Below are 24,068 nucleotides of genomic sequence, written 5' to 3'. Positions count from 1 at the left end.
TTTGACATGCGAAATTCACACACCGACGTTATATCAGAAAACACGCAACATGAAAACAATTATAATTTTTGAATAAACACGGACCATCGCTGGCAAGACATAATGCCATAATTCCCAAAGCCTCCATCTAATGTGGTCTGTCCAATGTTTCCATACACATGTTGAATATTATTTGCCCTTAAAGACACGTTCAATTGCCTAGACACCTACGCCGACTATCCTTAAATACTACAAAATTGCTCAATCGGCTCTAAAGACGCTACAGTGCGCAATGCTTTCATTTCTGTGCCTGTGCTAAATAACGGTGAAAATAGGAAGTCTGTTTTGATTTCCCCTTCAGCCCTCCATCCACCAACTTTTCAGTCAATTGATTATTTTTTTCCTCAAATCAAAACATCCTCAGAAAGCTTGGAAATATTTTCCTGGAATGAGTCTAATTAAATAGAAGGAGTCAGTCAGCTATGAGTGAGAATAGTGTTTCAGACTGCGTGCATTCCCTGATTCATTGGAAACAAAAGGAGTTTCTGTAACAGTGTGAATGAACCATGAAGTGTGCATGTTCTTTTAAGAAAGGCCAAGGGTGCAGTTCTATTTTCTTAGCTCTGCTTTCATATTTATGTGTCTCATTTCCAGCTCATTGCTGATGCCTCAGCTGCGCTATCCATCACCACTTTTATCCTCCTTGTTCCTCAAAAAGAACATAAAATCCTTTTTTATGTGGTGGTAATATTATTGCAAATAAAAGCAAATACCAAAATCTTTATTAGTCTGCCAAAATAATAAACTATTTAATAAAAGCATGCTGTAAAAATAAGGTCATTTGCATCACTCAAGTTACTTGCAGGAAATACAGAGAATTATTGGTCAAAAAAGTACAAACCGACAGCAATTATTTCCGTCGTTCATCTGACGCATTGTGCAATAGGGTTAAAATTCTGTTGATATTTTGCATATTTCCTGAATTTAAATGCCTTTAATATTGCTCAAAACTGGTTTGGAAATTGGAAAATGGGAAGAAGAAAAAAAAGCCCAATTCTCACAAAATACTGATTTCTTGTTTGTAAAAAGATCTTTGGTGAGGGAAAAGGACTATGTAGACCGGCCTCTTTGCTGATACCTTTTTCACAAATGTAGAACTTGACCCACTGATAACCTTGATATGTTAAGATTTATTGCCTAAATATTTACCATTTTAATATCCAATATTAATTTTATTTGCTTTGGATTTGTGACCATGCTTCGGCTGTATAATTTTTCCCCTCTTTGTATTCACCTTTTGTCATTTCTGCATGCACACCAATATAAGACACTTTATTTGAGAAGGTTAGTTTAACAGTGAAAGTTAACAATACATGTATTATTTCTAAATAAATGCCTCACGTTTGATCTTTTAGCCTATTGTGATATAAACCCACCGATTCTTTTTCCCTTGTAATTTCCATCCTCAGCTGGCAGACTTGCAAATACGTTATTGATATGTTTGTAACATAACCAAATCAGTAGGGTGGTAAGAACTGAGCTATCAGTTGTGCAGTCCTTGCATTGCCAAGAACAACCTGTATACTGTTTCGTCTACATAAAAAGCCCACACAACAATTAAGGCTCTTTTCAAGACTATATATAAAGTATTTACATTATTTGTTTCATGATGACATTTAAAGTCATGAGAAGCTCATCAAATTCCAATTATTTCTATTTTTGCTTTATAAAGCCTTTTGTCTATGGTTGTTTTCTTTGGGCCACAAATTAATGACGCCATTTTTAGTGACATCAGGTTAACCTAAGAAAATGAGGTGCAATTTCTACCTAATGTAAGGAACCTGAGGGATAATTTATCTAGGAAAATTTGGACATGTGAAATAATACTTTTAGGAGAAAATAAAGGCAATTAGATTCAGATCCTATGCATTATGGCCTGAATTTGCGTCTCCCCCAAAATTCATATGGTGAGGCCCCAGCACCCCATTATCTCAGAATATGACTGTATTTGGACACAGGGCCTTTAAAAAAGTCATCAGTGTTAAATGAGATCATATGGCCTAATCCAATCTGACTAGTGTCCTTCGAAGAAGAGAAATTTGGACTCATCAAGAGACAGCAGAGGTGCAAACCTAGAGGGACGGCCAAATGAAAAAACAGCAATAATGCAGCCATCTGAAAACCACAGAGAGAGGCCTCAGGGGAAACCAACCCTGCCAGCACCTTAAACTTGGACATCCAGCCTCCAGAACTGTGTGAAAATAAATGTGTGTTGTTTAAACCACCCAGTCCGTGGTATTTCCTTACGGCAGCTCTAGCAAGTGAATGCACTATGCAATATAAACAGGAATTGTTTAAAACTCTATTTGCGATATCAAATCATATATAGTATTAATTTTGGCCAACTCTACCACTCGAATGTGTTAAAGACAATCCCAACTGACTGTGAGCAACTCAGTGTCATGATAGAACAAAAATCCAACCTGACCCCCTAAATTCTGTGTTATCACACAGTTGCAATCTGAAAATTTTGCATTATATTTGAAATTCTTTGTGCTTCAGGAGTTCTTTTTTTTAATTTTTTTTAATGGTTTTATTTACTTTTGAGACAGAGAGAGACAGAGCCTGAGCAGGGGAGGGGCAGAGAGAGAGGGAGACACAGAATCTGAAACAGGCTCCAGGTTCCGAGCTGTCAGCACAGAGCCTGATATGGGGCTCGAACTCACGGACGATGAGATCATGACCTGAGCTGAAGTCAGATGCTTAACTGACTGAGCCACCCAGGCACCCCTGTGCCTCAGGAGTTCTTAACCTGGATCTACAGACCACAAAAAAAGCCTCTTAATATTTATTATATACCACATTTTGTAGGCTTTGCATGTATTCATTGTAATGGGGAGACTGTGTCATCCCCAAAAGTTACAGCTACTTAAATCTTGGGATACTGTTTCTATTTGATCAATCACTAGGCAATAGAGATTATTCCATAATGGAAATAAAATTTAATGCTAAATATCTTTATTAGTAGGTTTAGATAGGCAATCATTTGTCATCAAATGTATGATCTGGCTAGTCCATAGTGAGATGTTTGACTCAGTGAGAAAGTCATAGGACTTGAAAATTTTGTCAGAAGACGAGATACATCTTTTTTTTTTTTCTTCCTCAAAATGAAATGTTTTCTGAGACAGTTTACTGGCTTGTAGCTTCCAGGCTCATAAGGATCACATAAGTTCTGAAGATTTGCAATATGTTAAATTCTAAGAAAAACATCTGCAAATTTAATGAATTTTATTCTCTGCAGAGAAGACCCTGAGATTAAATTTTTAATCTGGGCTAAGTGCTGTGTCTTCGTCAATGACACTAGGGTAATTCCTAGAAAGTCACAGTTCTTTCTTGACATCATCTACAAGAGATTAAGAAGCTCTCCTACACAAAGCTGACATCCCCCAATAGTTGTTGGATTTGTCTACAATGCATTTAAATTCTTGCCATCATCCTTCTGGATTCATCAGATTCAGTACTGGGGATTATCCCAGGGAGCAACAATCATGCGTGGGAGAATCAAAAATGCTGAAACGCAAAATCTCCACTATGCTGGTTTGTGGCCCAGTTATCTGTTTTGGAGTATGTCTGAAATATAATATAGAAGATGGGGCGCCTGGGTGGCTCAGTCGGTTGAGCGACCGACTTAGGCTCAGGTCATGATCTCACGGTTTGTGAGTTTGAGCCCCGAGTCGGGCTCTGTGCTGCCAGCTCAGAGCCTGGAGCCTGCTTCTGATTCTGTGTCTCCCTCTGTCTCTGACCCTCCCCCACTCATGCTCTGTCTCTCTCCGCCTCAGAAATAAATAAACGTTAAAAAAAAAAAAATAACATAGAAGAAAGGACATCATTCACCTTTATCTGGCCACTCATCTAAAGAATCCATTCTTGGCATTGTTTTTCCTGGGGATTTAGTGTAGATCTTCTCAGAGGGCACCAGAGTAGATTGCAGCCTGTCTCAGAGAAAGAGCAGGACAGCAGAAGAAACACCAGGGCTTCTAGGACCAGTGGATGCCAAAGTCTCTTAAGGGGCTAACAGTTTTGAAGTTCATCTAAAGGCACCATCTGATTTGCTGCTGTGAGTAGGGACTTAAATTCTCAGAAACATTCTCATGGTTTTGTGAGTTCGAGCCTCGTGTCAGGCTCTGTGCTGGCAGTGCAGAGCTTGCTTGGGATTCTCTCTCTCTCTCTCTCTCTCTCTCAAATAAATAAATACACTTAAAAAAAATTCTCAGAAACATTTGATGAGAGGAACTTCCAGGAAAAGACTGAAATTCCTTCTACTAAAGGCAATGTGGCCTTGGAACATTGTAATATGTTTACAAATATAAATGAGACCATTTTTTACCATACATGGCACTTTAAAAATTCCTTTTTTACACAGGAGGAAACTATAGCCCAAAGATGATAAAGGTCAAAAAGTTCATAATAGACCCAGATTCAAACCTGGGTTTACCTGGCTCCAAAGCCAGTATTGTCTACCACACCACCACTGCTTGATCCATCCACTTCCTGCTTTGTAAAATGTGGCAGGTCTATAGGACTATATTAAAGCAGCCACCTAAAAAGTAGCATCATACCTGAGATAAGCAAGTTAAAGAGTACATGTTTGAAGTGGTAACTTAAGCATAGAAAGAAAGCCATAAGGGCCTCCCACTAAATGCCCATACCTCTGTCTAAATAGTTGAAATAAAACCAGTGTGGACACTGGGAGAGAGACAAAAGACTGAAGAAATCTTACCGGTTTGTAAAATTCAAGCAAATAGATCCATGTTTCAGCTGTTTAAACCGGATAACCATACTTTTCCATAACCACTTCACTTCATAATACAGGCCTAATGAATGCATTTAATTCATTAAACAAAACATGGTATGACATTATATGAGTCTCCTATGCTGGTGTTAAAAACATCACCCCAAGCTTAGTGCCTTAATGCAAGACAAATTTATTCTTTCTTTTTTCTTTTTTTTTTTTTAACTTTAGAGAGATTGAGCTTGAGCAGGTGAGAAGGGCAGAGGTAGACAGAGAGAGCATCTTAAGGAAGCTCCATGCTCAACTTGGAGCCAGACACAGGGCTCTATCCCACGACCCTGGGATCATGACCTGAGCCAAAATCAAGAGTCAGATGGATGCTCAACCGACTGAGCCACCCACCGCTCCCCCCAACAAAAATTTACTACATTACAATTCTAGAGGACAGATGTCCAAAATCAGTTTCACGGGGCTAAAATCAAGATGTCAAGCAGGACCACACTCCCTCTGGAGGCTCTAGGAGAAAATCTCTTTCCTGACTTTTCCAGTGTCAAGAACTGCCTTCCTTGACTTGTGGCTCCTTCCCTAATCTTTAATGCAATATAATATCATCTTGCTTTAGTCATCACACTGCCTTCTTCCATATGCAAATCTTCCTCTGCCTTTTTCGTATAAGAATCTTTGTGATTAGGGATGCCCTGGTGGCTCAGTAGGTTAGGCATCAGGTCATGATCTCATGGTTTGTGGGTTTGAGCCCTGCATCAGGCTCTGTGCTGACAGCTCAGAGCCTGGAGCCTGATTCGGATTCTGTGTCTCCCTCCATCTCTGCCCCTCCCCTGCTCACATTCTGTCTCTCTCTCTCTCTCTCTCAAAAATAAACATTAAAAAAAATTTTTTTTAAATCTTTGTGATTACATTTAAATCCATCTGGATAATTCAGGAAAATCTTACAATCTCAAGATTCTTAATCACATCTGCAAAGGTCCATTTGCCATATGAAGTAACATTAACAGGTTCCAAAGATTAAGACCCACCTGGGTAACTTTGGAGGATATTATTTAGCCTATTTAGCCTAGGCAATCATACAAAACCTCTATCATTATGGTATACTGGAGAATTGAAGCACTTATTCAGATTTTTTAACAGTAGTTTATAATTTTTTTAAGGGACTGGTAATAATATTTATTTAGTGCTTATTTTGTACAGGCACAGCTCAAGATATTTTATATATATTATACAAGTTAGAAGCAGCAAAACGTATTATGAGGTAGGTCCTCTGTCATTCCTGTTTTAAGGATGGAGAAAACTGAGTCACAAAATGTAAGATTGTCAAACGTGCCCAGGGTCATAACTACTTCATTAAATTATCCAGATTAAAAGCATAGTAGACTCTTGAACAGCACTGGTATGAACTGCACGAGTCCATTCATACACAGATTTTTTTTGTGATAAATACAGTACAGTGTTATAAATGTATTTTCTCTTTCTTATGATTTCCTTTTCTCTACCTTATTTTATTGTAAGAATAGAGTATATAATACATATAATATACAGCATATGTGTTAACTGTTCATGCTATCAGTAAGGCTTGCAGTCAATAGTAGGATATTTAGTAGTTTTCAGGGAGTCAAAAATTGTACATGGATTTTCAACTGCATGAAGGGCCAGTGTCTCTAACCCCTGTGTTGTTCAAGAGTCAACTGTATTTGCACATATAAACAAACTCCTTAAAATATCATTTCATATTGCCCATGCAGCTATTCTAGTATGTTATGTAGTTTATTGATTGGCAGCTACAATGTGCTCTTTGTATAAAGTTATTTTTTTACGGACAAACTTTAATTCTTACTTGGAATCGTTTCTAAACAATAAACCCACTAAGTCCTTCATTCTGCTACTGGCAATGATAATCCTATTTCCTGAGCACCTTTCTTTCCTCCAAATGTCACAAAGTTCAAGACAGAGTTACATAGTAAAAGAAAGCAATTTCTCTCACCAAAGAAGCATGAGATAGATAGCAGGCCTTGGCAGGCCTTGGCATATGCTCAATTTCTGTTGTTACTCAATTCATTAATTGCTTGTTTTTATTTGAAAGTCTTCTCTGAATGTGTTCCTTATAACTTTTAAAACTTCTTTTTATACTCTTGTTTTCAATGGTCCCTTACAGGCTTACAGATGGAGATCTGTTTCCCTTATCCTCATAGGTCACCCATGTTCTTGTTTTTCTTTGTGGAAGAGGAGGGGAGAGTGAACAAAAACAGCTCTGTTGTTTAAGATCTTTTACACACATTCCTTAATCTTTGGAGCTTTCTTTAAACCTTAGCTATATGGTGGTGTGTTGGGAATTTCTTTCTGGAGTTTTGAAGAATGTACCTTAAATAATGGAAAAGTTGTAGAATTTGAAGACTCAGTGAAAAGTTAAGTTTGATCCCAAACCCACTGGCAAGGGTTATGGGTTTTATTTTGTTTATAGAGGTTTCAAGTTACCCCAAGCATGCGTAGTTTGTTGTGTTATTAGATTACTTCCCTTGTAACATTATCAGAATACATAATTGTCCTGGCCCCTTCAGCTTAACTAAATGGAGTGCCCCCAATGGTAAGAGTTTTATACACCACACCATGTAGAAAGAAGAATGGTTTTCAGCAGAGTCTGGCCTTGTGGCACCTCTTAACACATGATACTATCAGGGCCTTACTACATTTCTCTCTATCCCAAAGAAATAAATATACTATGGTAATATGCATAAAGAAGTAGTGTCTTAATGAGATGGTGACTAATGGCTGTAGTGACTGGTCAAGTCGTGTTCAGATGAAATCTATAGAAAAAGATTGACTGATTGATTTTTTAACTATGAACAAACAATACTGAGAGCAGATGATACTGAAAGAAGGAACTACATGGTCACAGAGTCAAGAAGTTGAGAAGCTAATTAATACAAGGGTAGAAATCCATGAGATAATTAGAGAACTGAGGCAGACATTGATTGTTACTTGTAGCTTTATTTTAGCCTGCACGACAGTACATATCTTAAGAGATCTGGAGAATTACATATGTACACACACAAGAGGGAAAAAAATCTGAAAGCATTGTTCTTATGACTCTAAGTTTAGGGTGATCTGTAAAGCTTTTAATTAAAAAGTTACTGAAGAAGAAACATCTGAAATAGAACAGCGAACAGGTTCCTCAAGCGACTTAGCAGCTTTCAGTAGCATCAACTGTTACAGCAAAAACAAAGATTTCTAATCTTAGAACTTGGCAGGTGAGTGAGTAACAGATTTCTCAATATAATGTTTTGATTTGGGGAAAATAAATGGATTTGTGATTTTTTTATTTTGCCTGTTTCACAGTCACATATTTTATTACCCACTTGGGAGGTTGATTACAAATATTTTTAATTAAAAGAATTCTTGGTTCTCTGTTAACTGAACAATTTCCTAGACCCTTGGCCTCTTTGGGGATATGTAAGGCAGTTCAAGTCTGTAAAAATGAGTATATCCTTGAATATGCTGATTTTAAGATATATGTAGGCCTGTGCATGTGTGTGTTCAAAATGGAAGAGAGGACCTAATTAAGAAGTTGAGGTTTTTAGTGTTAGAGTTTCTTTTTGAATATTATTGGTTTCTGTCACTTTATTAATTTCTCTCAACTTTTTGATTTTACTGATTGCAAATGTTGGGAAGAAGGTGCAGAGTTGTTTGAGGTATTTTTACACCCCACAGCATACCATCTTACGTTTCTTTAAGTGCAATGAATGTTCTATTAATGAGGGCTGTTGTCAACGCTGTGCCAGTAAAACTGCCAATTAAGACAAGAAAAGGTACTCCTAGATATTTCTTAAGACATAAATTAGCTCTGTAATTGGGCTCCACAAAAATACATTTAAACAAATAATTTTTCCACTAATAAAATGTTTTTGAGTCACCTGGAGTCTCCCTTAAATTTTGCTCTTCCTCATCACCTTTACACGGGCCTTGCAAATATTCCCTTATTCACTTGCCCACTGTAAGGAATCATGTGGGCCTAGGGGTAATAAAGACTATGAATTTACTGCTCAAGCATATGTCTCCTGAGGTGAGGGCAGGTAGGAAAAATACTAAGTAAGTCAATTTCTGAAAATTATTTGCAAGGCTGCTCTAGCCCACATTACAGAATGAAAACAGATGGTCTTCAGGATGTGCATTGTATTGACAATTAAAACCCAGCACACTAAGATATTTTATACTATAGTGGCAAAGGGATGGATACAAGCCAAGATCTGAGAGAATACGGTACCTTCCCCTCACAAAGTAAGTTGTAAAAATGCCAGACTTCTACAATATTACCTGTTGCAGATGAGGTCACCTAACATAGTAAATCCTCTTAGTTGTCTTTCTTCAAAGGGTCAACGTTCCTCGCTTTTTGTACATTGAAATTTAGAACACAGTATGGTTTGTTGTGAAGTATTTTATGCCTAACACTGTAAATATTTTCAAACATCAGCTTAATGGCCCTTGATTATTAACATAAATTTAAAAATCATTGGTAAAAGTTTTTTAATGACACATATGGCTGGAATAATTTTAACTGCTTAGGAATGGTATAAAAATAACCACACCCTTTGGTTATGGTTATTTCATACTAACCCAATTCAGTATGCATTTGCCTTCATAAATTTGATAATCCTCTGAAACAATTTCCCTTACAATGCTGTAGACTCGGTGGCTTGATTTAAATAAGTTTCTCTATTAGTTTCTCTTTCTCTGGCAGAATAAAAATTCTTTAAAACTTTTTAAATTGCCATTTCTCTTTAGAGATCACTTAATTCTTTTTTTCCTTATGGTCTCAGATGAAACATACAAGGCCTATTCTGCATCAGTGAAGAATTTTCATATAATTAAAAATATTTTCTCTTTCCTTTCTTTCATAACACTCAAACTAGGTTCATCTGTCCATCCATCTACTTAATCATCCAACATTGACTAAGTGCCTACCATGTTAAACACAAGGACTAAAAAAATATCAATATATAATCTCTTCCCTTAAGAGATACGTATCATTCAAGATGCTAGCAGGGAAACACCTGGGTGGCTCAGTCAGTTAAGCGTCTGACTCTTGATTTTGGCTCAGGTTCTGATCTCACAGTTTGTAGGATCAGGCCCTGCACTGGACTCTGTACGGACAACATGGAGCCTACTTAGGATTCTCACTCTCTGCCCCTTCCCCGTTCATGCATGCACTCTCTTTCTCTCTCTCTCAAAAGTAAATAAATAAACATTTTTTAAAATTCAATGGAAAGATCATTTATAGAGGTGTGTGCAGAAGTGAAGAATCAGCAAGGGATACTGAGGTGTCCAGACACTGGCAAATATGGGAAGCCTAAAATGTCCCCAGGCCTAAACCTCCCAGGCAAGGAAATGGTGTTACCAGTATTCAGGGAGGGCTAGAGCCAGGGAAGCAGGGCCATAAGGCAGAAAAGTACAGCCAGACACACAGCATGAAGGCAGAAAGCAGGGAAAGAAATATTCTGACTTCTCTTTCATCTTTTATTCTCCTGCTAGAACTCTTATTGGCAAAACCCAACAGAAAGCCAGAGGGCAAGAACCTGACTGATGCAGTCCAACTAAGATTCAAATAAAGGCAGAGAATGAATTGGGGTTATGAGAAGTAGCACCTAAGGTAGCTCCCAATGATCCCTGCCTTCTGGTATTCATTCCCTTGTGTAATATCCTCCCCTTAAAAGTGGGATGGACATAGTCACAAACTTCTGATGAAAAGAATATGACAAAAGTGTTAGAATGTCACTTCCATGATATGGTTCCATCCTGGCTCCTAGCTTCAGCTTCCATCTTGGATATTCTCTTGCTGTCTCACTTGCTCATTCTATGGGAAGCCAATTGCCAGGGTACAAACTTCCCTATGGAGAGTCCTACATGGCAAGGAAATGAGATAAGCCTCAAGCCTAGCAAGTTGCTGAGGTCTTCAGCCCAACAATGCCATGAGGAACTGAATCCTGGCAATATTCATGCGAGTGAGCTTGGAAGTGAATCTCTCACTAGTCAAGTCTTTGCATGAGTCTTCAGCCCTCTGAGAGATCCTGAGCCAGAGGATGTAGCTAAGCTATGTCTAGGTTTCCGCCCCACTGAAATTGTGAGATAATAAAGAATTATTGTTTTAAGGTATCAGATGTGGAAGTAATTTGTTATGCAGCAATAGCTAATTGATACACGGGAAGGGAGAAAAGTCAGAAAGCAACCAGCACAGTTTGCCCTTTGCCTCCCAGCATGTATTTCTTCCCTTTTATGAAGCAACTCTTGCTCTCCACACAAAAGTGATACTAAATCCCATCAACTATTCTGTAATCATGGGATAATTTCAGTTCATTCATGCCCTTTTCTAAAACTTAAATTATAATTTACCTTCCATCAGAACTTTTCATACTCAGTAGCAAAGAGGAAAAAGAAAACATAAATTAACATAAGATACAGCCACTATAATACCTGATTCTATAACTGATCATGAGACCTAAAATGATATCCATCACTTGTTTTACCCTGTATTTTTGCTGATTGGGGTTCCTTCCTTGGTAGGGTGACCCAAACCTTTATTCCCATGATTTAAAATCTTTAGTAGTGCTGTCTTTATTGAATTCCAATTTCCATTGACTATTCTTATAGAATAGTAAGAGGTTCTTCAGTGAAACCTCTTAGTTCCGCCATACTCTTCTTGCCCCTACTGTATCACAGTGACCCAATTTCCCCGTGGCAACTGGATCCAATTACCTCATTCAGTAGAGTAAGGTCTTCCTGTTGGTTCTTCAGCATGAGAAGCCCCAAATGGCCAAAGGATAGTCTCAGCTTCTAAGGTAATGAAACAGCAACTATGTTTCCTGGCAGAAATTGTCCTACCTTGGGAATTAGGACTTCTAAAACTTCTGAACCTTTAAGTGAAATATATAATAGTGAAAGAGGTAGCTCCCACCTCCACCCTTTGGTTCCTCAACCTCTAGATTCTGGCTATGGAAGGATGGCAATATATGTCTCCCGTTAGTTGAAAGTACTCTACAGCAACCTAAATTCACCAGTGTTTCTAAGCTGGTGCCTCAGCTGAAGAAAAAAAAAAAAACTATTTTAAAATAGACTCAGAAATTGTGCAAATAACCACAGGGGGTCAGCAAACTTATTGGAGCCACTTTCGGGCAGAATGGAGTCAGGCCTTTTTTAATCCATTGATCTCCGTAAGTCCATGCTCTGACTACTGGAACATGATGGTGTTTTACATCCTAAGACCTAGCATTATCTCAGAGGCAGTATCTAAAAATCTCCAGAAGACCTGAAAATTTCTCTCCCCCAGAAAAAGTATCCTGGTAAGTGACTTGGTAGCTTTATTTGGAAAACCCATGGAGCTCATTTATGGCCTTATTGCAGGCCACGTTCTTCCTCAAAAGAACCTGGCTTGTTCCTTAATTAAAAGGGCTTTAAATCTGTGAGTTGGCTTAAGTCTGGAAGATGGGTATGAGGCTAAGAATTCTCACTATGACAACCTAAGTCACTTTTTATTTTGTAACAAGTCAAGAAACACCTTAGAAGGTTGCCCATCTATTCAATTCCCAGTGACCTTATGATCACTTAGTTATGGGCACATGTCCATGTGAGTCAAAACACTCTGATTGCAACTCTGGAAACTATATCCTTTTAGGATAATTGTGCCACATTGACTCACAGTTAAGAACGGACACTTGGCCCTACTACTCTGGGATCCCTTTTTTTTTTTTCTATTCAAATCAGGGTGTCATTTTCATGGCAACATCACCCATGTCCATCATCAGCTGCTAGGGACAGCCACCACAGAGGCTTTCATGGATGTGGCTGTTACTCTCACCAGTGCATTTTAATATGTTTTGAATGAAAGAAGTTTCCTCAGGGTGTTCTGGGGGTACAGAAGGTAAGAGAATGGTGGAGCAAATTGCACATTTTAAATCTGTTCTCATTTCTCTAAGGCATCAAACTTCATTTTCTACATTTTGTCAGGGTAGACCTGTAATCTTAACCTCATTGACCATGAGCAATGGTTAAGTCCAGGCTTCCATTAACCAGCTAACCATTAGACTCACTCCCAACTGTCCTAGCTAAAATACTAAACCTCAAATCCTAGTAGAGGCCACATATGTACATTTAGCATATTCCAGTGGTTCTCAAACTTTAACCTGTAGTAGAATCACCTAGAGGATTTGTTAAAACAGATTTCTGGGTCCCATACCTTAGAGTTTCTGATTCAATAGGTCTAGGATAAGACTGGGGAATTTGCATTTCTAACAGGTTCTCAGGTGACAATTGATGCTGGCTTGGCCCAATCACCACACTTTGAAAACCACTGTCCTAATTCAGTTTTACAGTTCATTCCCCTTAACTGTAATCTCTTTAGAATTCAACCTAATTCATGCCTGCCAGATTCTTGCTTATACAAATTGGTAAAATGATCTCCTCCCAGAGTCAATCTTGCAGTTTTCCCTCAGGGTTACACTAGTATTTAATTCTCTTTAAAGACCTAAAGGTGGTAAGGGGTGTTGAATGAGGGAGGAGTGTCTTGAGGAGAACAGAAGTTACTGAAAAGTTTATTTGCAAGGAAAAACTGGTTTTTCAGACAATGGAAGAGAGCTGCATTCACTCTTAAAGCAGGTTCAAGACAATCAGAAATTCTAAATTCTCAGCCTCATCTATGCCTTTCCAAATGTTCCATCCCAAATGTCAGTGTTTCATTTCTTCCCAACAAATGCCCCTACATAAGAAATATAACATAAGAAACATGAATTCTAAATGTGTACCCTAGGTTAGAAAATCTTCCTTAAAACTTCCGTAGAAACTTTCTGATATTGCTTTCATGTTCTGGTTTAAGAGTTCAAGCACTAGGCATGACTTTTTCTTTCTTATAAGCTCTACAACAAAGAGATAGCCAACCCATCTCTGAATCTTTTAATTATCATTGTTGCCATGGTGATCAAATGACACAACCACATAATTTCCTAACGCCTTGCACCAGCTGACATTCCACCCAGTATCAATACCAGCGATTACATGAGTAATTGTGTTGTCACTGCATACCATGAATTACGTCTTATGACTTACCCTCTTTACTTAATTAACTTCTCAATAAACTTGTTCAAATTGAGCCACTTCATTTTTGCATGCCAATATGATCTCTTTCACAATGCTTCCCCAGTTACTTCTCGGTGTTCTTCATAGGAGTTCAAAATGTGGTTTATAAGTATTTAATACCAATAACTGAAAGGACCTTATGACAACATTCAATGAGAAAACAACCTGTTGAAGTAAAATAATTCCCTAAAAAAATAAGAAATGCAGCTTGCATCTTAGCATTCAGATTACTTTGCCTTTCATTATTCATTCTTTCATTCATCACATATCTTTAAGCACTTCTTACGTACATGGCAAACAAGCAGGAACTGGAAATGTATCAATAAAGAGGTATGTACATTCTTCTGTCTGCCCTCCCAAGTCCCATCCTTCATTCTTCTCTGCTTTGCTCTCTGTCTGTAAGGAGTTGATCTCTGTGAGCTGTATCAACAGCCTTCCTCATCCTCTGACCTTCTGTGAGATTCAGTCAGTGGGAGGCTCCTGGTAGGAGATGGAGAAAGAGACCAGGGTATTTCTTCCCCAGAGATTTCCCTTTTTTGGTGTACTATTGTGGAAGTATGATGTATTATTGTGGCTCCTATTGAGTGACTCCACTTCTATTGTTCTACAATAGAACAATTGTTCTTTTGTTGTTCTATTGTTCTATTGTTCTAGTCTACAAAAAAATCTAACTGTACCATTTTCTTTCCTTCAGACATACAGATATTATTTTCTTCCTGATATTACTAGTTCCTGGGTGCCTCAACATCTCTGGGTGATTACTTAATCTTGCCAATAACGCGCAAAAAAAGTCCTTTCATTCAATTTCTTTCAAATTCCAGTTTCCTGCCATTAGCCTGACTGGTACAATAGAACAGGACATTCTTTGCCTTCATGAAACAAAGATTGTAGCAGGGAAAATAGACATTTAATATATTATAACTGGAAAGCACAAGGTGCAATGGCACTGCCTGGAGGGATATCTTACCTAGCCTCCCATATCTGGGAAGAAATGCTGTATGAGATGTTAAATATCACATAGCCAAGAGTAAGTATGTGAGAATTTAAGTTTTGGCAAATACAGTCTTCTGTGTCTTTGCATCAAAGAGGTCTGTAAACTAAACCTATTTGAGAATCATGAAAAGTGACTACAAGTAAAAAAAAAAATTGCTAGTTTTGTAAGTGTTAGGATAAGGTAAATTTTGCCTAATTCAATTTCACAGTTAATTCTCTTTGATCTATCACCTTTAGAAACCATTCCTACACATGCTTGCCAGGTTGCTGCTCATGTAATAAATTGGCAGGATTACATATTCCTTGAGATAACTCAGTGGCCTCCTAATTTCAGTGATCTTTAAAATCTCAGTGGTTTGCAACAAGAAAGGTTTACTTCTCAATGATGGTAAGTGTCCATCCCTAAACAGCTAAAGGCTCTGTTTCAAGACTTAGGCTTATGGAGCAATGACTGATGATTGCCAGTCTCTTGAAACAGGGAAAAGAGGATCAAAGAACTGTGTGCTGGCTCTTAAGGGTTCTTCCCTGAAGTGAATTCTGTCACCTCTGCTCATTTCATTGGCCAGAACAAATCACATGATCACCGAGCAGCAATGGATGGTCTCTCAGCAAGGGACTCCATAGGGAAGGAAACTAGAAAATTTAGTGAACAGTAACAAAAGCTACTACATCTAGTAGATGCAATTTTGCCAATGGATGGAAATCAGGTAGTCTTGAAAAATCTTGATAAGCCTTAGGAAACAAGAGTCTTTTCTGTAAGATACAAAATTAATAATGAATATTCAATTAGGTCTAACTTACATGGGCAAAATATTCCCATCCATTCACACACATTAGTATTCTGCAATAATAGCATTAGAATATTTCAACTGAATGACAACACTTCATATGCATTTTAAAAGAGAGCAGAATTAAGGACATATAAATTTCCTTTTGCCTGAGAGAGGCAAAGGAGTCAGTGATAAAGAAAAAGAAAGAAAATCCTATAAATAAATCAGGTAGGTTAATTTATGTGTTCTTTATTAATTTATAACTCCATCTTTTTTTTCTCTCTCTATTTTTTTTTTAATGTTTATTTATTTTTGAGAGACAGAGCGTGAGGAGGGGGAGGGCAGAGAGAGAGGGAGACACAGAATCCGAAGCAGGCTCCAGGCTCTGAGCTGTCTGCATAAAGCCTGATGTGGGGCTCGAACTCACGAATTATGAGATCAACCTGAGCTGAAGTTGGATGCTTAACTGACTGAGCCACCCTGATGCCCACTCCATCTTTTATTTTAAAAATATTTGAGATTTTAGAGAAAGATTCTTCCTAAATATTTTTATTATCAATATTTTGAGATATTGAATCAAATTAATACCCACTACAATTTTCCAAAGAACTTCTTACCTGTAAAAAGCATTCATTTTTCCAAGTCAAAATACAAAATTACATGTACTCAAAATAATTATGTTAAAATTATGTGTGTGTATGTGCAAACAATTAAAAACTTAAATATGGAAAAATTAAAAGAAATGTTTGTAAGGAGATACAGAAGAATATTCTTTTGTTTAATTTCTAGAATTATAATGCCAATTTCATGATAAATTATTTTAAGTATTCACTGTCTATTCATCAACAAACATCGCTTATTATTTTCATTCCATCAGTGTTTATATACTAAATTTTGCTTGCTTAAAAATCTTACCTATTTCATTTGTCATGTTTTTTATTGTAGATAAATTAAATCATAACAACTATATATGTTCTCCTTCCTCATACTTAAATAATTTTCAAATATCACTTATCTTGCAGGTATGTGCAGAGTATGTATCCTTTGTGTATGCGCTGAGATACACAGATGAGAAATGAAAAACAATATTAGAAATATGTAAGCACATAATCCAATGTACACATTGCTAAACACAATAAAATTTTGGTAACCTACTAAAATTTTCTACAAAAAACAACACCAACATACAGAAATCTTATTGATGAAATAAAAGCTCAAAGGGAAAAGGACCATAAATAAAACGTTGTTCAATCAAATTCTAATGTATTCTACAATTGCAAAGAAAATGCTCCAACTTTAAATTCTCCTTTCATATGCTAGTTTTTCCAGTTCTTCTTGCAAATTGCTCTACTTCAAAGAAATATCAGGTTTTCCATTAAAATAAACTAGTTTATTTAACTATTCCTGCTGCCATTGAGTCACCTTTTAGAATTTAGTTTGTTGGACTTTTGAATTCATCTAATTACTCAGAATTGCACAGCTGAACAGAGAAAGTTATTCATAAGGCTTTACCTGAGCCATGAGATATTGCTCTGAATGATTGTAGGCTATATATGTTCCATGATGAAAAAGAAATGACAGATGGGCATGATGTTTATGATGCTCCCAATATTTTCAAAGCTGTGGTCGGCCACTTTCAAATGATTGATTTAGAGTCTAGGGCATTTATATGTTTGGACAATATTTTAGGGGAATAAAAATAGGTGTAATATTGAATCTGATGTCATCACATTTTAAGTTCATTTCACAGAGAAGTGCTTAATGAAGAAAATCAGTGGTTGAATATGTATTCTCTACATTTCTTGAGAACTGTTCCTTTCCAGTGAGATTCTCTATGGAAGATTGTTTTCTTTTTTTAATGGATTATTATTACAGCTCTAGAAATTCAGAATGTGTGAGAGTATACACCATTACTTTTTCAAAATTACAGAGTAGACAGTTTTATGATTCTGAAACACATAATCTGGCTTGAAAGTCAGGAAACCTGGGTTCCAGTCCCAGCTTGGTCACTAACACACTGCGTAGCCAAGCACTAATCACCTGATATATCTGTTTCCGTTCTTTCACTAGTAAATTGAAAAGAAAATATTTTCTTCAACCTATTTCAAAGGGATATTATTAGGATATATGAAACAGAACTTGTTAAAGTACTTGGAGCTTGTCAAAAGAAGAACCATAATACCACACTATAATTATAAAACTGTATATCCCACCAGACCGAAATATCTTCCTAAATAAGAATAGCAATAAATAAAATTATAAAGAAAGAATATGGAAATAAACTTTTTGAATAGGGAATATTAAAAACATCAATTTATCACTTAAGAAACCTCTTAAGTCCTCTGATGCAATTTTATAGACAAAACATCTGGCAATGGAGATTGGAACTGGATGCAGATACTAGTCTTAGTTCCAGTGCATTGAATAGGTAACAATGAACTTCAAGAATTTCATCATGCATCTCCAACTTATTGAGACACCTTGAGAGTACAATCTATAAGACTTGGTTACAGACTGGGGAAACATCAGGGAGAAGGGGAAGTTAAGAATTACCTTGAATACTAAGTAGGTGGAGGATGGTGTCCTCAAAAAGTAACAAACTGGTAGAAATGTGAGTTGGAGTGACTCAGTGGGAGTGTAACATGTCAGGATATTGACCTTAGGTTTGAATGTGTGACATATCAGGATATTGACCTTAGGTTTGAATGTGCTGGAGATGCAGGTGTCCCGAGTTCTTTAAATTAGTTACATCCCAATCATATTTTGGAGGAGTCTCACTTAGCCATGTTAGCTAGAATTTGGAGCACTAGTGTTCTTGATGGAGACCTTCCAAAAAAAAGACTTTACCATAGTTTACTTAATACTTTTTTCCCCCTATACTTTACCATACAGCAGTTAAAAAGAATGAGATAAATCCATATGTAGTGATACAGTATAATGTCCTAGATATATTTGGAAGAACAAAGTAGACGACAGTGAATACAGTATGCTCCCCTTGGTGAAAAATAAAAGTGATATATGCTTATATATTCATAAACTCATTCTGGAAAGATACAGAAAAATGGGTAATGTGTTGCCTCACAGGAAGGGATCTGGGGGACTGGAGATCTGAGGAAGCAGAGAGACTAATTTTATTCCTTACTCTGAAATCTACATTTTCTCATATATATGTATATAGCTTTTTTTTGACCAGTGTTTGCATAGTATATATCTTTTTTCCATCCTTTTACTTTTCATTTGTCTATGACTTCATATTTAAACAGTGTTTTTTGTAAACAGGGTAGTCGGGTCTTGCTTTCTTGTTGAATCTTTCAACCTGTATTTTAAGTGTTTGGACATTGACATTTAATGTGATTACTGATATTGTTAGATTTAAATCTACCAGCTTATTGTTTTGTTTCATTTTTCTCTTCTCCTTTTACTCTTTTTTTCTTACCTCCTTTTGGACTAAGTGAACATTTTTATATGAATTTATCTTCATTCCTTCATGGCTTGTTATAAATATTGTTCTATCATTTGTAGTGTTTGCTTAAGAGTTTGCATGTGACAGATATTGTGACCAGTGCATTTATTAAAAAAAAATTTTTTTTAATGTTTACTCATTTTTATGAGAGAGAGAGAGAGAGAGAGAGAGAGACAGAGTGCAAGCAGGGGAGAAGCAGAGAGAGGAGACACAGAACCAGAAACAGGCTCCAGGCTCTGAGTTGTCAGCACAGAGCCTGACATGGGGCTTGAACTCACAGACCATGAGATTATGACCTGAGCCAAAGTCAGTTGCTCAACCAACTGACCCACCCAGGCGCCCCATGACTAGTGCATTTATATACATTTAATCTTCATTTCATAAGGTAAGCACAGATATGCCTCTTTTACAGATCAAGGAAAAACATCTTGCTGAAATTACGAACCAATATCTCAGAACCAAAATTCAAATTCAGGTAAGCCGACTCCAAAACATATTTTTAGGAAAATATTGGAATACCTTTTCAACCTTTGATATGGTCAGAAGTCCATAAAAAGGACACAGGATAAACACTGAGTTGGTACTACATTTAAAATGGTTGAATATACACATGAAGACTTGAAAGGGATAAAGGGTCTAAATGTAAATAATTGTCAGAATTTGGCAATAAAATCAACATATACATTACTGTTATCCTTCTCTATGAAATTGAATCTAGTCAAACTCATCAATCAGAAGAAAAACAGAATAGTGAAGAAATTAACTATCTGCAGAAATAAAGTCTTACCCTTCAGGCAAAGTTTTAAAGTATGCTGCTGATAATATTAATGTGTAATGCAAATTTTCTTTCATATATTTATAACTGACTAGTGCCTGACATCAATACAATACTCAAAAATGTAAGTGCCACTAAAGATGATTTAGGAGGCTTTAGCTCCTCTATAATATCTAACACTAGCCTCAAATAAACTCACAACTTAAATACGAGTATGCTTACTATACAAACACACTTTTAACTACATAGCCACTCGTAAAACATCTTTGATATAGAATTCCAGAACTCCCATTATTGGGGGAAAAGAATGAAAGAAAAGGATGTCTCCACCAATGGATGTAGACATTCTAGTCTCCTTCAAAGTTTAATTCCTATAGTACATATACTCATTCATATACAGATACGCATTTTGAGAAAGTGAATTAATGGAATATAATTTATCAGATAATAAAAATGAACTCTATCCTTACCAGTAACTTACCAATAATTTAAGGTATTAATTACATATAAAAATTTTAACCAATTTTAACTGTATAGTTTGATGAATTTTGGTAATTGCATAACTACTGTTACTAGCAATATGTAGAACAGCACTTTCACACTAAAATGTCTCCTCAAGGCCTTTTGCCCTTAATGACCTCTCCTCACCACTGACACCAGGCAACACTGATTCCCTTTCTGTCACTGGTAGCTTTGTCTTTTCTAGAATTTCATATCAAGGAAATCATACTTAATGCACTGTAGCTTGTTTTTGAAATTCGTTCATGTTGTGTGTATTGCTGAGCGCTATTCCATGGTATAATTTGTTTATCCACTTACCACTTGATGGAGATTGGGTTACTTTCATTTTCTTATTATAAATAATGCTACGGGGGCGCCTGGGTGGCTCAGTCGGTTGAGCGTCCGACTTCAGCTCAGGTCACGATCTCACGGTTCGTGAGTTTGAGCCCCGCGTCAGGCTCTGGGCTGATGGCTCAGAGCCTGGAGCCTGCTTCAGATTCTGTGTCTCCCTCTCTCTCAGCCCCTCCCCCATTCATGCTCTGTCTCTCTCTGTCTCAAAAATAAATAAACATTAAAAAAATTAAATAAATAAATAAATAATGCTACAAACATTCACATTGTTTTTTCTTTGTTTTTTGTTTTTTTTTTTTTTTGCATAGACACATGTGTTTATTTCTCTGGGGTAAATACCTAGGACTGGAATTGCTGGGTCATAAGGTAAATTATGCTTAGCTTTATACGGTACTGACAAACTGTTTTACAAGGAGGCTGTACCATTTTTGTATTCTTACTAACAGTGTATTAAAGTTTTGGTTTATCCATATCCTTGCCAACACTTAGTAATGTTAGTCTTTATAACTTCAGGTATTCTAGTGGGTATGTGGTGGTATCTCATCGTGGTTTTAATTTATCAAGCAATGTTTTGATGAAAGAATATTTCTAATTTGTGTTTTCCTAGTGGCGAAAGAATCAGCTGACTCATACACATTCTGGTTTATTAATGAGTCCTCCATGAAACTACGTAGCTTCCATCAGTTTCCTACCATCTGGTCTACATTGGATAAATAGTAAAGTTGATTTCTAAAATCTATGGAGCTGAAGATCTATGGATCTACTCTTCATACTTTTCTGTAACTTCATCAGAGAATTGGCTCCCTGTGAGACCAACCCTGAGGCAGTCAGGTATCCCATCTCTCTTCCTTCCCTCCTTCCATTCTACCGATCATCTCTTCTTCCAACTATCATTGACTTTATTTACAAACATTTGCATTAATTTTAGAAAACCAAAACAATACAGAAAGGTCTATATATGGAATCAAAAATTCAATTCAATTTTACCACCCAAAGACTGCCACCACCAACACATTGATGATTTTTTTCCAGATCTCTCTTTATGTAAAATAACAATAGACTATGTAATTATGATGGTCTATTTAATTTAATTCTTACAACAACTAGGTGTGGTAGATCATATTTTAATCCCATTTTACAGATAACAAAACTAAAAGAGAGAAAGAAAGAAAGAAAGAAAGAAAAAGAAAGAAGAAAGTTTCAGTTAAGTAACTCAAAGTAACAAGCTTAGTAAGTAGCAGTTCTGACATTCAAATTGAGGGAGTCTGACTCCACACTACAAGTATTTAACCGTGATTCTGCACTGTCTCCCATATATATGCCCATGTGTACTTTTTGTATGTTAATGCAATTATACTACATTTCATGCTTATATTTGCATACTAACAAATATATGCATACATCACTCTTTATAATGATGCATGATCTTCTACTGTATGGGTATACTGTGGTATATTTATCATGGTACATTTCTTTAACCAGCCTCCTAATTATTGATATTCAATTTGTTTTCCATTTTTTAATACTATAAACAGCATCACGAGGAATATTCTTGTATATACACTTCTGTATTACTGTACAATTATCTTCTTAAGATAAATTCCTAGAGATGGGAATGCTTAGAGCACATGCACATTAAAGACTTAATGTGTAGTCCCCAATTGCCCTCTAGAACAATTGTACTTACTTCTCCAGCAACCAAGCATGAGATTGTTCCTTTCCCCGTATTCTTGCCGACATTGGTATCTTCACCAGCTTTTCTTCTTTGAAATCTTTGTTAACCTGACAGTTAAGAAATGAGATTATATGGTTATTTCATTTCATTTATTTATTAATGGGGCTAAATATTTAGCCTTTGAAAATACACAAGTAACACACATATATTCATCTAAGTCAAACAACATAGATGTATATGAATCAAAGAGTAGAAGTCCTATCTCCCATTTTTTCTCATCAGAAGTATCATTGTTAACAGCTTAGGATGTAACTTTGTAAAGCCTTTAATATCTACTTACATATGTATGCATATATATATGTTTAATTTTCCTTCAGTACAAATGGAACATCTGCAACTTGCTTTTTATGCTGAAAGTATGTCTTAAAGAATTCTTCATTTTTCTTTAATTGTTACACAGTATTTCACTGTGCAGAGGGACCATAATTTATCCCATTCTGTTGATGAAATTTAAGATATATATAATATATATATATATATATCACACACATTTAGTTCCTACTTTAATTCCAGGACTGTTCTAGAAGTGAATAATACAAAGTTCCTGCCCTGATGAGATTTCCATTTTGCAAATAATGCTGCATTGGCACATACTTGTATATTTTTGCACATATGAGTACAAGATATTTCTGTAGGAAAGGACATAAAAATTTTTAATTTTATAAATAAACATAATGGATTATCAATAAATGCTGGTTGAATAAAGGAATAAAGATTGCTCTCTAAAGCTACTCTCTAAATCATAAAATTAATAATAAGCAGATATGCCTTATTTGGTGTGAAAACAATTAAAATTTTAAAAATTAGTTTTCTGGGCATCTGGGTGGCTCAGTTGGTTAAGCATCAGACATCAGCCCAGGTCATGATCTCATAGTGCGTGAGTTTGAGCCCCGCGTCCAGCCCTGTGCTGACAGCTCAGAGCCTGGAGCCTGCTTCCGATTCTGTGTCTCCTTCTCTCTGCCCCTCCCCAACTCATGCTCTATCTCTCTGTGTCTCAAAAATGAATAAATGTTAAAAAACTTTTTTAATTACTTTTCAACATTAAAACAAAAGGAGTTAACTAAAATGAAGATTTATGTCATTTCTTGGAAAATCAGAAGGTCTGGTCCTTCTGATTGGGTCCACATTTGCACAGCTGAAGCCAAGTGAGGAATGAGTAGTGGTTTGCCAAAGTCCTCACTATCCTGTTGTCTTATACCAGGCTACTTTACTCATTTATGTTACCTGCCTGGCTCCTATAGCTTTTGAATTTCATGTTACACATTATGAAGCAAAGAAAAAACATATGTAAAGGCAACAGAATGACTCTCAGGCCTGGAATGTTTAACAATGACTTCATACAACATATTAATTCATATAATACAACAATTTGTGTCTTTAAGAAAAAGCATCGGTCAGCTTGGGAGCACAGAAAAAGGAAATTCAGGAGGTGAATGATGGCATTGTCCTTCCAAACATATCTTGGAAACAGGATATTTTAGCCAGAAAACCAGCTGACCATTTCAGTGGCAGATAGAGTATAGAGGTTAAAAGCATAGACTTTAAAGTTAGACTGACTGGGTTGGAATCCTGGTTCT

General features: G+C 36.5%; 1 protein-coding gene and 1 long non-coding RNA gene across 6 annotated transcripts in view; one reads left to right on the top strand and one right to left on the bottom strand.

Annotated features, from left to right (window-relative positions):
• The window catches only part of DPH6 (diphthamine biosynthesis 6), a 343,777-nt gene that overhangs the window by 135,775 nt on the left and 183,934 nt on the right, over positions 1–24,068 (top strand). Inside the window, exon 2 of one of the 2 annotated variants that reach the window (XM_049613292.1) lies at positions 19,542–19,604. The exons of the other annotated variant lie outside the window; for it this stretch is intronic. Within the exon in view, the coding sequence (XP_049469249.1) occupies positions 19,542–19,604 (63 nt within the window). The remainder of the gene's footprint in view (positions 1–19,541; positions 19,605–24,068) is intronic. 2 annotated transcript variants of the gene reach the window in all.
• The window catches only part of LOC125909822 (uncharacterized), an 85,586-nt gene that overhangs the window by 55,972 nt on the left and 5,546 nt on the right, over positions 1–24,068 (bottom strand). For all 4 annotated transcript variants that reach the window (XR_007453779.1, XR_007453778.1, XR_007453780.1 and 1 more), the window contains exon 2: positions 22,444–22,538. This is a non-coding gene — a long non-coding RNA (uncharacterized LOC125909822). The remainder of the gene's footprint in view (positions 1–22,443; positions 22,539–24,068) is intronic.

This window comes from Panthera uncia, assembly GCF_023721935.1.
Source record: "Panthera uncia isolate 11264 chromosome B3 unlocalized genomic scaffold, Puncia_PCG_1.0 HiC_scaffold_1, whole genome shotgun sequence".
NCBI classification, from domain to species: domain Eukaryota; kingdom Metazoa; phylum Chordata; class Mammalia; order Carnivora; family Felidae; genus Panthera; species Panthera uncia.
This window is presented reverse-complemented; position numbering and strand designations above follow the sequence as displayed.